We start from the raw sequence: 14,353 nt of genomic DNA, 5'->3' as shown, positions 1-14,353 counted from the left end.
GTATTTATTGACTTTGATACACACGCACAAATCATTCACACGCAGCTTTATAAGACGTGTTGAGCTCAACGTTTATTCTTAAGTATGGAGATAATACGCATTCTCTACTCAAGGTCCTCTTACTAGTTTACAGAGCACTCCTGCGCTCTTTCTCAGTGGTCGTGGAAAGTGAAGAACTAATATTTATGGATATAATAAATGTGCAGTACGCATTTTCTTCAGACGGTTATTTTACATCCTCTGTGTCAGTGTGTCAAAAGGAAATATCTTATTTTATATTTCCAAACATTCTTTTTGTAAGAAGCGAAATATCTGAGTGAAATATTTGTTTTGTGTTAAAGAAAGTAAAACAATAACAGACCAATTTCCAAATTAAAAACTTAAGGTATAACATAATAAATAAGTCTAAGCAAACTAATAAATAAATATGACATATTTTCATTTTATAAACAATATATTCACTGTTTATACACTGTTTATAAATTGGGGGGTTGAAATAAAGTCTTATCGACTCTCTTTCCACCAGCACTGGAGGGCAAAGTTCGTTCCGGGGAGAAGAAAGCCGAAGCCCTGGCCAAGGATAAGATGCGTGTGGAGGCGGAGCTGGAGTCCATGACCAAGAAGTCCCACGATGCCTCTGGGCAGCTGGTCAGCATCAGCCAGGAGCTACTGAAGAAAGAGAGGTATGGAAACACGGCTATATGGAGTTTTACAGTCTGCAGGTGAAAGGTTATATCTGCATACATGCAGACGTTATTCAGAAAGATACATCTTATATTATTGACTGAGTAGAAACGGACCAGCATTTGTTGCATTCATATGTGAGGAAAGTCCAATACACATTTCACCATCCAGCTCAGGTGTCAATGAGGATGCAGGGAACACAAAGTCCTGACTCACTTCACTTTAATTTAATTTAAAACTTCATCGTCCCATAGGAGCAATGTGTTCTGCATGAAGGCTTTGCAGTGAAAACACATAAAACGCACTGTAAAAAAAACAATACATTTTACTTAATAAACATGTTCGATAAGACTGAGCTCAGCTGATGAGCTCAGGAGCTGCAGAGGGAAGACTTAGGCCTGGAGTTCTTCATAGATGTCTGACTGAAACTGACTGCAAACCTATTATCAGCCTCTGAAGCTTTTATGGCAAATGTGTATGCTAATAGTCGCCTTTTACAAAGGTATTTAGCATCATTCACATTCATTTGGAATCATTGTTTCCACCTGATGTAAATACGTCCAACATTCACTCTGATTTGAAGCTCTGTTTTGGTCTCCACCAACTCCTGACGGAAATATGTCCTATATGTTTGAGCCACTAAATGCTCCACCAGCTAGTTGCTGGTAACTATGGTTGTTGTTTGGTGCCTTGTGGGGCAGAGGAGGAAAACAATGAGCTAAAATATGCTAAAAACACTCAAGTGACCCTTTTCACATTACCTGTGGTTTATATAAACATATAGATTAGTGCAGCTTTAAGATGACGGATGTCAGATTTCTGTCACAAGCTGAGAGTAGTTAGTTTTTGCTTGGTGGCTGACATCTCAGCGGTGAACTGAAATTTTACAGATAAAGTTCAGTTAAACTGTGGAGGTTAATTAAATTTGTAACTGAAATGGCAGCTTTGCCAGCTCTGCACATACAGCTGCCGGTCTTTTCCACCGGCACATATGGCTGTACCACATCGCCGTGAAACTACAGGCCTGAGTCTCGGGGCCTTTTCCTCTTGAGCAGCAGAGGGAAACGGCGAAGACCTGCCAGATGTCCACCTGTCATAGACTGAGTTAGTCTTTTCACCAGCCTCCCTGGTTCATTTCTGTTGCTGAAGCCAAAGCTGCCAAACTTGGCTACATTCAATAAAGCTCAGATAACTGAGGTCATTATTTAACCACCCAAGTGGAAAGAGGAAGTTGTCACAGCAGAGGTGCAGGGCTCTCTTATAGGGGTTTGTTTCACAGACACGTTGAATGAATTTATCTGCAGTGCTGTATGAACTCACATTGGTCTAATTGTATTACATTGTTGGCTATCTTACATTATACAGCCCTATATTATTGATGGTTATGATGTTAGTAAATGCTGCAAGACAGTAAAAGTAAGTGCCTCTGGCTGTGGCAGAATATTTTTCTCTGCATCATCACTGAAGCAATTATGTTATATGCAATAAAAGTATATACCTGCCATTGAAAAATTCAGTGGCTGTCTCCCTTTGAATCAGTGTTATTGGATGCTTGTATCATTTGCTCTCTTAATGTCACTGCTGCTATTTCAGCCTGTGACATCACGCCAGGGAACAAGGTGAGCGCATTGCCTCAAAAACATACGGCACATTTTTATCTTAGAAAGTTGCCGAGATAATTCAAGAGAGACGATTATCAGCAGATGACTTGGCAGAAGACAGTCCAATACCTACAGCAACCTCATTGATAAAATACACCAAGAAAGTCTCTGTTGCCGTGAGTCAGTGTGGCTGAGCATGGAGCCCAGTCGTGCCTTGAGCTCACAGGTTGTAGCAGCTGAATTTGATGTAATTTCATTGCCAGAGGCGCAGCTGCAAACAGTGAGGAAGAGGAAGGAAGTGTGGAAGACATCGCTTCACTAATGAAAATTCAGACGACCTTCTCACTTCTCGTAATCCTGCATTAATAGTTTTTCTTCTCGTCCACTTGGGGGCAGCAGAGATACAAACTGTAAACACAACACTGACATATTATCGGCTTATAAACTTAAGTGATGTGGCAAACTTGATATTTTATGTACACATCTTACATCCCTTTTACATTATGCATTATGCTGAAACAGAAATATTGATTATAGTCGCTTGAATATATGATCTAACAATTTCAGCACAAAGAGGAAAGGTCTTGGAGCATAATTCTCTTTTTTTCTCAGTGTTACGTGCAGCTTTATCATAATTGAATTTTTAAACAAGTGTAGGGCAGTGTGCAGAAAAAAAGGTGGCCCAGTTTATATGTAGCTCTCTGAAATCAGTTTCAGGCAAACAGCAAAAAGCTAGTTCATGTCAAACAGCGCTGCCTGACTGTCCATCCACCAGCCGGTCTTACATGTACAGAGAATGAAGCCGCCTCCACAATCCCCCCTGACCAGACTGGCAAACACATTATTCACATAATGGGTTGCTGAGCTTTTAAATAATAATGACCTTTGTGGAAGGTCTGAGCAGATGCACCGCTCATATAATCCTTGACAGCAAAATTGCACAGCTTCGCTACTATTATTGCACTTGGGAGCAGTCAAGTTCACGGCGAGTCGCCGCAGTCCTGCAGACCAGAAAAACACCTGTGGTAAATAGTTTCTATTTTTTCTTCAGCATAACCAAACACTCAAGGCTCAAGGTTTCTTTTCTTCTTTTATTTCTGCTGTACAGGAGTCTGAATGAACTGAGGGTGCTGCTCCTTGAATCGCATCGCCATTCGCGGGACATGGAGAAAGACCTGAACCGAGAAGTGCACAAAGCAGAGTGGAAGGTGAAAGAGCAGAAACTCCAGGACGACATCAAGACCCTGCGAGAAAAACTGCTCCTACTGGTGAGAAAGAGGGAAAATCTGCTTCAACAGCACATTCTGATGATAATCCAACACTGGTAGTGAGGTTTATCAAGTCCAACAGTTTATCATTACTGATTTTAGAGACATTCGAGCAGTTTTGTTGTCACTAATTCTGCTGAAAGTAGAAAGCTACAAGCATAAAAGGTTTCAAGGACTCCCCCAGAAATCTGTTATGTGCTTGTCAAACAGAAATTCAGGTCAAGATCAGTCTGAAAACAAGTGTTCAAGTCTGTCTAGACACAGATAACATATTACTGTAAGAAATTCAGCTGTAGCTGTAGTTTCTATGCTGACAAGCTTATTGATTCTCTCTTGCCACAGAGTTCAATAGGAAGTGAATCGAACTCGGGTGGGATTTTTTTTTGATGGTGGTTTTTAACCTTTTCTAGAAAGATGGTTTAACATCATGAAGGTTTACATAAAAATCCTCCTCGTGATTGACAGATTTTTTTTTTTTTTTAAATTGGTAAAAAGTGATGGAGCAGAGGTTAAGATACGTTACCGTAACTTATAGACTGTAGTGTGGATAAATGCAGGATGCTGTTTCCCATAAAATGTATCTCAACAGCATCTGTTATTAGACCCCTCCTGCCTGGTAAACACCCACTTTTTTTCCAAACTCCATGCCTTTTTTTATTAGCCGAGATAACCCTCTTGACATCACCCGCTATTTTCTCAGATTGACAAAGATCCTCTAGAGTTACAGATGACATTAAACAAATGTTTTCTCTGGCTGAGTCATACTAATAGTACAGAATACATTTATTTTGAAATGACTATAGCACATTAATATTTAAGCGCTAGCTCGTCTGTGTTCATACAGGCTGCTGTTAATGCTGTGAATATGTGAATAATGTATAATAATCTTAAACTTCCACATGGTTATCACATATACAACATGATATACATGTTATGAATTATTTAACAGCACACTTTAGTTATGATCTGCTGTGTGTGTGTGTGTGTGTGTGTGTGTGTGTGTGTGTGTGTGTCCGCACGCATTTCAGGGTCGGGAACGGTCTTCACCCGATCACCGGCGGTACTCCATGCTGGACCCTTCGGCTCTGGACTCGGAGGTGAACCGCCTGCGCCAGCGGCTGCTTAGCACTGAGGACGCCCTGAGGAACGCCTTGGAGCACAACCAGCAAGTCGATCAGCTGGTCCAGGCCATGCGCAAGCATCCAGACAAAAGCCCGGTAAACTTGCAAAGAAATGTCACTCCCACAGAGGGTGACAATTATTTTGGTGGCAAGAAGTGAGACAAGGGGTTTTAATGTTAATTTTAAATGGTTTGAATATTACAGATATCATGTGTGTCATAATATGTGTTTTTGTACAGAGATAATGGATTTTAATATTTACTGCATATCAGAGACACATTTTGTTAAAAGCACTTATTCCCTTTCATGTATGTGCCATGAATATGAAGCTTCCACCTGCAAACGGTTAGCTTAGCTTTACACAAAAGGTGTGTCCCAATTCAGGGGCTGCATCTTCCGGAGAAGTGCAGTCTCCTGTTGTTGACAACACAGTTTTAACAGTTGTTGAACTGAGCTGAAACCCAATATTCACATTTAAAAGTGTAATCCTCGGGCCCTCTGTCGGTGTTATTTTATGCCATATTATTTTCATTACTGGCCCAATGAATCTTGGGATAGGTTGGGCCACGAAGGATCCACCCATCTGAGCCTTCGCCGGCCAAGAAAAGAAGGACGCATTTGAAGGAGTCTTCGAAACGGGACAGTGTAGTTGCGCCGCTGCGACGCAATCAGTCCTCAAACGCAGCTTCTGAAGGATGTGGCCCCTGAATTGAGACGCAGCTAAACACTGGACACATGGAGCTGTCCTGGTTCTGCCCATCTTACCGGCTCATCCAGAACACGTGTTTTCAGTCTTTGTGTTGATCTAAGCTAACTGGCTGTTGGCACTAGTTAAATATTTATATTATATCAATCCTGTCATCTAACTCTTGGCAAGAAAGCGAATAAGTGCATTTCCCAAAATGTTGAAATAGTCCTGTAATGTCATTTACAACACATGTAAATCATGTCAGTGACTCCAGTGACAGTTTATAACTGTGTTTTTCAGGTGCATGGTGCAAACTCAGCCAATGGAATTCATCATCAGGAGTCCGACAGTACTCGAGATGTTGGTATTCTTTCAGTTTTGTTTTTTACCCCATTATTTATGTGGTGATGTTACTGAGACCTGTCGGCACTAAGACGTCTTATTTTTGTCCTTTCAGGATCAACACTGATATGAGCAGAAGAGATGAGACTGAGACTGAGACGTGCAGAGGTACATCTTCAAAGGAAAAGCTTGTGCGACATTTCTCCTGATCCTGCGATGGACAGCCTGAAGAACATTTCAGTTTACAGTTAAAACCAAAACAGCGAATCTCTATCTCCAGTGAATTTATGTGTTGTTGCAGAAAGCACCTATTAGCCAATCATGAAGACCGCTTAAAGTACTATAAAATATAATCAGGACATGGGACATGGACATGAAGAGAATATTATCGGTACAACTGCTGATAACATACAGTACAGCAACTTTTGATGCTTTACAGTAGTTAGAAATATTGAATCTACAAGTTGCCAGGAACTCGTTGACAATTCAGAATTTTGATCCAGGAAGCAAAACGGCTGACGGACGACGATGTGAAGTACTAAAAGACTGGGTCTCAGTTGCTTTGTTTCTTTTTATTTATTACTTTTACTTTTGCTTCTCCGCTTTGTAATAATCATCTGTACTGTAGGTGGGCTGTCATTGGCCAGTGACACTCAGAGCAACTCTTGCAGGATGACGCTGACAGCGCTGAGGGAATCCGACTCATTTGTCGCCTTTCTCAATACCTCATGAGAGGACTGGTAGCAAAGCCATCACGGTTCACATTCCTGCTTCACTGCTCATTTGTGGGTGATCAGCATCATTGGAAGTATTTAAAAAAACAAAACAAAAAACTAATACTCCACCAAAAAACTGTTTTTTGAATATAACACACAAACACAGTAGGTTTGAAAAGTGGCTATAAAACAGCTTTTATTTCAGGTTTAATCTGTTTGGGTTGTAACAGCTTTCAATAACGACCAGTTTTTTTGTTTTGGAAAAAAGTTTCAAAACATCCACAAACCCATAACGTGATGTCCTCCCTCCGTCCATGTGCTGACTGCTGAGTATGTTCCAAACACTATTTTTTTGCCAAAATATGGCTAAATACATTTGCTTGATCTTCAAGTACAACCCCTTTTGATACACTAAAGGACAGATTTTAAGAAGTCCGTAATTTGTTTCTCATGTTTGTTTTTTTTTGGCCTTTTTTTTTTTTTTTTTGGATGAAGTCAGTTACAAAAAAGTCTGCAACAACCCTGTGCTGTCTAGCAAACATTAACTCCTGAAGTATCCCGAATAAAAGTCTTCATTAAGTAACCAATCATGGACAATGTGTCATGATGTTAAAGAAACTGTCATTCCCTCTGCCAAGAAAACATTATAGGGCTTTAAAGGCCACTATTAAGGTGTTGTTAAGCATCAGTACTGTTGCTATGCTTACTTGCATGCTAATTAGCATACATTTTAAACAGAGTTTAAACTATTGACTGGAAGAAATCAGAAATACACACATAAACATGAATCAACCATTCAGCCTCAGAGCTGTTACACTTCCTTGTGCTTACCATGCTGTATTATGAATCATCCATCGCTACACCAGGGCACAGTTATCTGTTACAGGGCTGACCGTGATGAATTCAGTACCAATCCTCTCTGCAGGTGTTGGGTAAGGTGGTTACTGGGTCAATCCTCCTAAAAGAGAAGTTCTTTTTAGCCGTTGCACATCAGTGGACTCGCTGCCAGAACTGAATATTGATGTTAACAAACCTCCTGAATCCAGCTCTGAGTGTTTATAGAATGAACATAGTGAATTATTCCATACGTTTTCATTCACTAAAACTCTGTCTGACCCTCTACCAAAACACCTTACTCTACCAGTAATGATCAGCTATTTTATTTACTGTGGACTATGTATCAGTACAGACTCCATCCATGCATTAGTATTAATGAACTGTATATTTATACATATGGTGTGACGTAGCGGCCCTATTCGATGCCCATTCTAGCCACCGACCTTTTGTTTAAGTCTACCGAAGGGCTGTCACAGGAGCTAAAACCCAAACGATGGATTTAAGTTATTCATCCTCCCCAAGGTTGATAACATCTGGATTTCATTTGCAAAAAAAAAAAATGTTATCAACACATATAGAATTTATACTGTAAGTCTTCCAAATATTGTTTTCTCCATCCTGTGTGTAGTTGGTCATAGGTTGCTATTGGTTTGCGGGAGACATTAAACAGAGATGAGTGGTGTAAAAATCGCAGGGTGGTGTCTCCTGAGCAAAATATGTAGGGCAGGCGCTGGTCAGCTCAGATAAAACCTAAATTTTCCATTGGATAATGTACATGGCCTTTTTAGCTGGAGGGTTCATACCCTTTGGATTATTGCTGCAATGGTTTCGGAGATTGAGTCATTAAATATTAACAATGTGGGTAAGGGCTGGTGGTGTTTTATTTCACACTCTTTCATACGTGTGTCTCCTCTGTGTGTTTTGTTTTTTTGTGGCAAAGCACAGGAGATTTGTATATTTCTACAAAACTGAAGTGGTGTTAGATTTCATGCCGCTAAGAGGGTGGTGGTTTGGGAAATTCAGCCAGCAACCATAACCATTTATCCCTTCCTCAGCCACACACACAAACACACACAAACACACACAAACGCTAGAATAAACTCTGCTTTGTAGATCATACACGCATCTCTGGGAAATATTTGGTATTAAAATGAAGTGATGTCAACCAGAACAGGAGGCAATAACTCCTTTATGTGAAATAGGGGCCAAGTTTCTTGATGGTGAAGATGAAACATCCAGACATTGCATATTTATTTACATTCTCTGGATGTCTAACCTCCACATATATCACTTTTATTTGTTGGCCTTGGCAAATGTCACGGCTTATCCACACATCTCAGTTTGTTGCTAGAGGGCAGGCTGGTTATGCCGGTGACATTTGAATAAATAAGTGATTACTTATTTGCAGAAGCAAGCAGAAAGTGCTGCATATGTGAATCACAGGCACAGCCTCTGTTCTGCTTGTGGTGAAACACACTTTAAATGAATATTTCAAAGTAGGTTGGGGGAAAATTGTGCCAGAGTAAGTGAAACTAACCGGATTACAGTAACACAGTGGATTGTATTATTGGTTTCCGAAAAGATTTTCTTAAATCATTGTTTATGACTATGTTAATTATAAGATAACCATTTGTTCCTTTACCCCGGGATATGAACTTTACCCTATATTAACCAGACATGAGCTATTTTAGGCAATCACAAGAGCCCTGGCATAACTGTCATGGCCAGAAGATCCATGGAGCTACTGTTTATCCACTTTGGACAGACCCTAATCCTAAAAATAATTTGGATACTGTACAACTATCACATCAAACCACCTTCATGCAAACTATGAGGGATTTCTTAAAGCAAAACTGTCAGTGTGAAGTTGCAGTCAAGTGGCAGACAGTGATTTAAACTCTCACAGCTGCTAATAAAATAAGAAACAACACTGGGAATATTCCCCTTCCTTGTAAAATTTGCTCCCCGAGGGTTTTTCCGGAGGTTCCTCCGTTAATCCTGTATGTAAATCGCAGCCAATAGATGCTGTTGTTGAGTTGGGCTGGGATTAGCAGGAGGCGAATGAGTTTCAATTTTACTGGATTACAGAACAAAGAAAGGGGAAAGGGACACCCTGCTCTGTTAAGGGAAAAAGAGAAATAAACTGAGGAAAAAAAAAACAAATAGTAGACAATAAAACGTGCGATCGAAGTCAACATTGTGATGTTCCGGATTACGATGTTTTAGCGGACGCTACAGCTACATTGTGGATGGGAATTGTGAGCGTTTCTGATGGATTAAAACGGGGGAATAAACCTATTCCGGGATTGACAACAGCAACAAGGCTATTTAATCGCTAATTAAGGTGAGATTTGGCTGTCGGTTTTTATATCCGCGAACAATTATGTGGTGTGTTTTCATTGCGTATGCCGCTTTTTGTAGCCGTACATTCAGAAATTACAGATTATAACCTAATTTCTGGACTGGGGGAGGAGATGAAAGGAAAGTGCTAGCGCTAGCTAGCAAGAGGGCTAGCGCAGTAGAGCTAACGAATTTATGCTAGCTAGCTCAACGTTATAATGACACCGTTAGCTAATTAGCCCGGTTCTTGATTAGTTAGACATATGGTAACTAATGTAGAGAGGTTATTGTTATTTAGCCATAATCTCAGCCTGGAGGGACTTCTTCCTGTAACCTTGCCAGATGAACGCTAGCCCATATTTATGACTGGGATACAGGGTCTGTCTGCTTGCTAAATTATCCCCCATACATTGCTATCACTGACTATAAGGTTACCAGCTAGGACAATAAAGCCAGCTAGCTAAATTAGCTAGTGTAAACGACAGAGGAAGCAACACATCTAAACTTCAGAAAACAGTCTGAATACAGCAAGCTATATCCAACTGCATTGCCTAGTTAATTCCTTGTTACACTTGAATTGATGTGCAGTAAACTTTAATAATCATTTACTAAATGACTGCTATCGGTAATTTCAATCTTCTACTAAAAGTAGCACGGTTGGCGTGTGTCTCAAAATAAAAGAAAAACATTAGATGTTCGATAAAAGAAACACAAACTTAGATAACGCACACGCAAGTGTTTTATTGCGTGATTCTGAAGCCAGATAACGTTAGTGATATTCTTCTCATTTTGCCCTCAGTTGTCTTTTTGTAGTTGATACCAGACGCGTCAAAGTTTAAAAGCAGCTGACTGGAATAAAACTTTATCAGCTGTAACTGTCTGACCGAGTGAATTCACAAGACAAGAGAGAAAATAAGACTCATTGTACACACGACATACGCTCATTTCCTCTGGAGGAACAGACCTCGACTTTTATTTATTGCACCCATGTCTCATATCCTGTGGTTTCAAGCTTTTTTTTTTTTTCCTCCCCTGGGTCGGTCCAGCATTTCAAAAATAATTCCCTTCCACTCTCATGTGATGTGAAATTAGTAGTAGTTCTCCTGCTAGCGTTTTCCAGCACAAGAAGTTCTCACCACAAACTCCCATCCCTGTATATAATCTCTATCAGGCCAACTCTTTGTAATTGTTTAAATCACAACAGACAAAACAAGTCCTTTATCCAACTGTTTATCTATTGTCCATACATCATAATGACATGTAGTTTGTCGTTGTTTTTAATACCAGACAAATGAGACAATCATATCATGCTTATTTCCTGTTATTCCCAATCTTATTTCCTCCGGATAATTAATTGATTTAGCATCTGAATTTTATGGCTACACTGTATAAACCTGTAATAAAACACTGAATTGAACTGAAAAATGACTTGTTGGCATATTACCTGTATGGACACACTGTGCTTTAATCTGTTGTCAGTAGAAAAAGGAAACGTATAAAAGTGTCCCTTCTTATGTGTGTCCCTTTATTACTGTATGGCTGTTTTCATTATTTTGGGCTTAAAGGACAACTCATGGTTTTGCACGATCTATCCTATTAGCTGCAAATGTCATATACAATATTGCAAACCGAAATGTAGCCACAGCTTTGTTATCTAAGCCTGCATTGGATGGTTGAACATTTTGTCCGTAATATGTTAAGCTCATATCGCTGGTCTAGTGTTTACCATTGAATCTTTTTTGGCATTCATATCATCAGTGATGACATTCCCAAAAGGCCGTGGCCTCTGGCTCAGGGTGTAAACAAAAGGATTATGTTGTTGTTTGCTCTAATGATAAGTTCCCACACCCTGACTTACTGTAAGTTGTTGGAGGTATGTCAAAATTGTCTTTTACTTTTTACGTGCTATAAAAACCACTGTGCATTATTCAATTACTGTAATGCCATGAAGACCGATGCACATTATAATCCCTCTAGAAGAACGAAAGTCAAAAGTAATACAGCTATTGAGATTTGTCTTAAGGGCCCTGTATACCTGTGGTAAATCCACACAGGTGTTTCCCCTCATTTTGCCTAATGATATCTAATAGGCTTGTAGAAAGTGCACTTCAATTGTCATCTCTCTGGTCCTCCTATTAGATTTGTTGTCAGAGCAGGACAAGTTACACCAGTATTGTCACAGAGTGCTAAATAGAACGCGACTGGCATAGTGCCTGTTGTCCGGCAAGTAAACAGAGCACTAACAGCATCATAAACAATACAGACATCAACAAAAAAAACATACTTCACATAGTGTTTAGTGGCCGAATCCAAATGGAAAATGTACTATACTGTCTCTGCCAGCACATAAAAGCAGTGAAAAAGAAATCAAAGATACCCCATGGAGTTGCAGTGTTTCTTACAAAAAAAAAAAAAAAAGGTATTGTGTGTATCCTTGAGGCCCAACAAACTGTGTTGAATGCATTTCCTTTCTCATAAAACCTAGCAGTGACATTTTCTGCCATGTTTCTACTACCTGCAGACCGGTGGTACAGTGTGAAACGATTGACAGGAATGTGTAACGCGTCACCCATGCTCTCGACTGCATGCACAAAAGGTAGAGATAGAGATTTAATGGTGATAGGGATTTAACAGTCAAATAGAGTGTAGCCAATTATTCTGGTTCGTAAAGATTGTGACCTCGCCGGGTTTTAGTTTTGCCCTGTCCAACTTTAACCTGATCAGAGGTCTAATTAGCCAGAATAAGTGAAAACACCTGTGTGGGTGAGCGGGGCGTTTTAACTCCCAATAAATCTCAGCATCCTGGAAACCCCATATATCCTTAATGGTGACCTTGTGTGTAACAACATTGGTGCATTTAAAAGCATATTTAGTCACATTTGTATCCATTTCTTCAAACACAATAGGAGTTCGCACAAAGGAGTAGGAATTATTGTGAGTGTGTGAGTTGGGCTTGTTTCAGACAGTACAGTGCTCACACTGAAGAGCAAGTATAGTGCCCTAAAAAGATATATTTAGTGCTTTTAAGTCCTACATATTATGCATACAGACCATCTGAGTTATATTACCACTGCATCTTGTCTGCAGCTGAAGCAAGACAGAAATGTTTTTGCCATCTATAGCACAGATTTGACAGAGTGACAGGTACCATGCCTGACAGGACAGCAGCTTCATTTTTTACCAGTTTTACTGTGGATGCCAAATCAGAGATTTACTGCTTATCTGGAATAAAATTAATGTGTAAATGCTTGCAAAAAACAGTGGCTTAAGTAAAGACCTTAGTTAATTGCTGGTATACGTATATCCTTTATATCATGTTTTGCCCTTTTTAAAAACCCAAAAGAAACTAGTCCCTTCTTGTAAAGAAGGCTGACACAGAGCTGTGATGACTACCTTTCTTTTCTTGGTTTATGCCAACAAAAACCTTGATTGGTAGTTTCGGCTGACTCATGTAAATATTAAAGCGCTCCTCTGTCAGTTAATCTAAGTTAACACACACAGTCAGATTGTGTGTGTGTTCTTATGGACCACTCTGCCCTGAAGCCAGAACTGAAAGGACAAAGTCCATGATGTTAAACAAGTTACAAAACCTGTAGCTCCCAATAACTAGGATTGCTGGCTGATTTTAGGCTCAGAAAATAAGTGAGCTTTTGTTAAAGTGACAGTTTGGATGAAATCACATTGAACAGTGTTGGCATGTCCAAAACGATTGCGTCATTCACTGTCAACAGAGCAAATGCCTGATTTGCATCGACGAATCTTAGGTTTCTTTTTTTCTTTTTTTTTTTAAGCTTCATAATAGACTCGTGGGTATTGTGTGTCGCTTTATTTATTAATGTTGTTTCACACTAAACTGTTCAATATTCACTGAGAACCATAACAGCACCGTGACATTATGCTTGAGCTTCCTCTTTCAAAGCAATTGACACGGCATTATCCTGAGCCTGTGCTTATCCCAACCTTTCTCCTTCTCGCTATTTCCTTTGCCTTTTAAATATGTGAGGGAAAGAGGCCATCTATTTCGAGGCCGTAATAATTTAGGAGGGGGCTAATGTTTGCTGTGGCCTCAGGGGAGGCAGATTTAGATGGCCAATAGACTTGGCACGTTCAGACTGGTGCAGCTGAACCCCACCACACCCACCCTCCTCTTTCTCTCTCTGCCTCTGTCTATCTCTCTCTACCTCTCTGTCCTCTCTCTATTGAGTCAGTGGTTTGGGCTTGCCAGAGGCTAGTATAATGGTTCCCAGTGTCTGGAGAGATTAAAGGCCAGAGCTGCATTGTTCAAATGCCCCGAGATTAGTTTCCAAGGAGACGGGTTTCAGTTGCCATGAGAACATCGGTCCTGGCTTTAGCCGAGCAGTTTTTCTTTTACAATTCCTATCTGGTTGCCTCTTTACTTTTATTTACAGTCTATCTTTACATTTGGAGTTTAGATAATATTGACAGTAAGTTTGTGTTCACATGTATTATGCAATTGTGCCATGGTATTATGCCTCCAGTGGTTGCAGAAAGTTAAGGACTTGATTATCTTGATTATCTTAAGTCAGAATATCCTTTTCCTTTGCTTTCTGTCAAGGAGAGAAACTACAGTATAAATGGGTTCATATGACATCATTTGAGTGCTGTAATTAGCCCCACTCAACAAAGCCAAAACCATAAATTGCTGATTTCAAATGGACTTGGCTTTCAGCCACACTAGCAGTGTTGCTCAAGGAATGACAATGTCAGGCTGCTTTTTATTGATGGATCGCCATGA

The 14,353-nt window shown here is 40.0% G+C and overlaps 2 protein-coding genes across 5 annotated transcripts in view; both read left to right on the top strand.

Moving 5' to 3' along the window:
• The window catches only part of clip2 (CAP-GLY domain containing linker protein 2), a 41,774-nt gene extending 33,656 nt beyond the window's left edge, over positions 1-8,118 (top strand). For all 4 annotated transcript variants that reach the window (XM_056397136.1, XM_056397134.1, XM_056397137.1 and 1 more), the window contains 5 exons: positions 527-683; positions 3,394-3,553; positions 4,582-4,770; positions 5,663-5,722; positions 5,820-8,118. In XM_056397136.1, coding sequence (XP_056253111.1) covers positions 527-683; positions 3,394-3,553; positions 4,582-4,770; positions 5,663-5,722; positions 5,820-5,831 — 578 coding nt within the window. In that variant the 3' untranslated portion in view covers positions 5,832-8,118. The remainder of the gene's footprint in view (positions 1-526; positions 684-3,393; positions 3,554-4,581; positions 4,771-5,662; positions 5,723-5,819) is intronic.
• A 1,147-nt stretch (positions 8,119-9,265) lies between these two features.
• Positions 9,266-14,353, top strand: part of gtf2ird1 (GTF2I repeat domain containing 1) — a 32,546-nt gene continuing 27,458 nt past the window's right edge. Inside the window, exon 1 of the mRNA XM_056397286.1 lies at positions 9,266-9,601. The gene's annotated coding sequence lies outside the window, so the exon portion shown is untranslated. The remainder of the gene's footprint in view (positions 9,602-14,353) is intronic.

This window comes from Seriola aureovittata, chromosome 15 (genome assembly GCF_021018895.1).
Source record: "Seriola aureovittata isolate HTS-2021-v1 ecotype China chromosome 15, ASM2101889v1, whole genome shotgun sequence".
Lineage (NCBI taxonomy): Eukaryota > Metazoa > Chordata > Actinopteri > Carangiformes > Carangidae > Seriola > Seriola aureovittata.
Note: the sequence above shows the minus strand (reverse complement) of the source record. Positions and strands in the feature narration are given on the sequence as shown.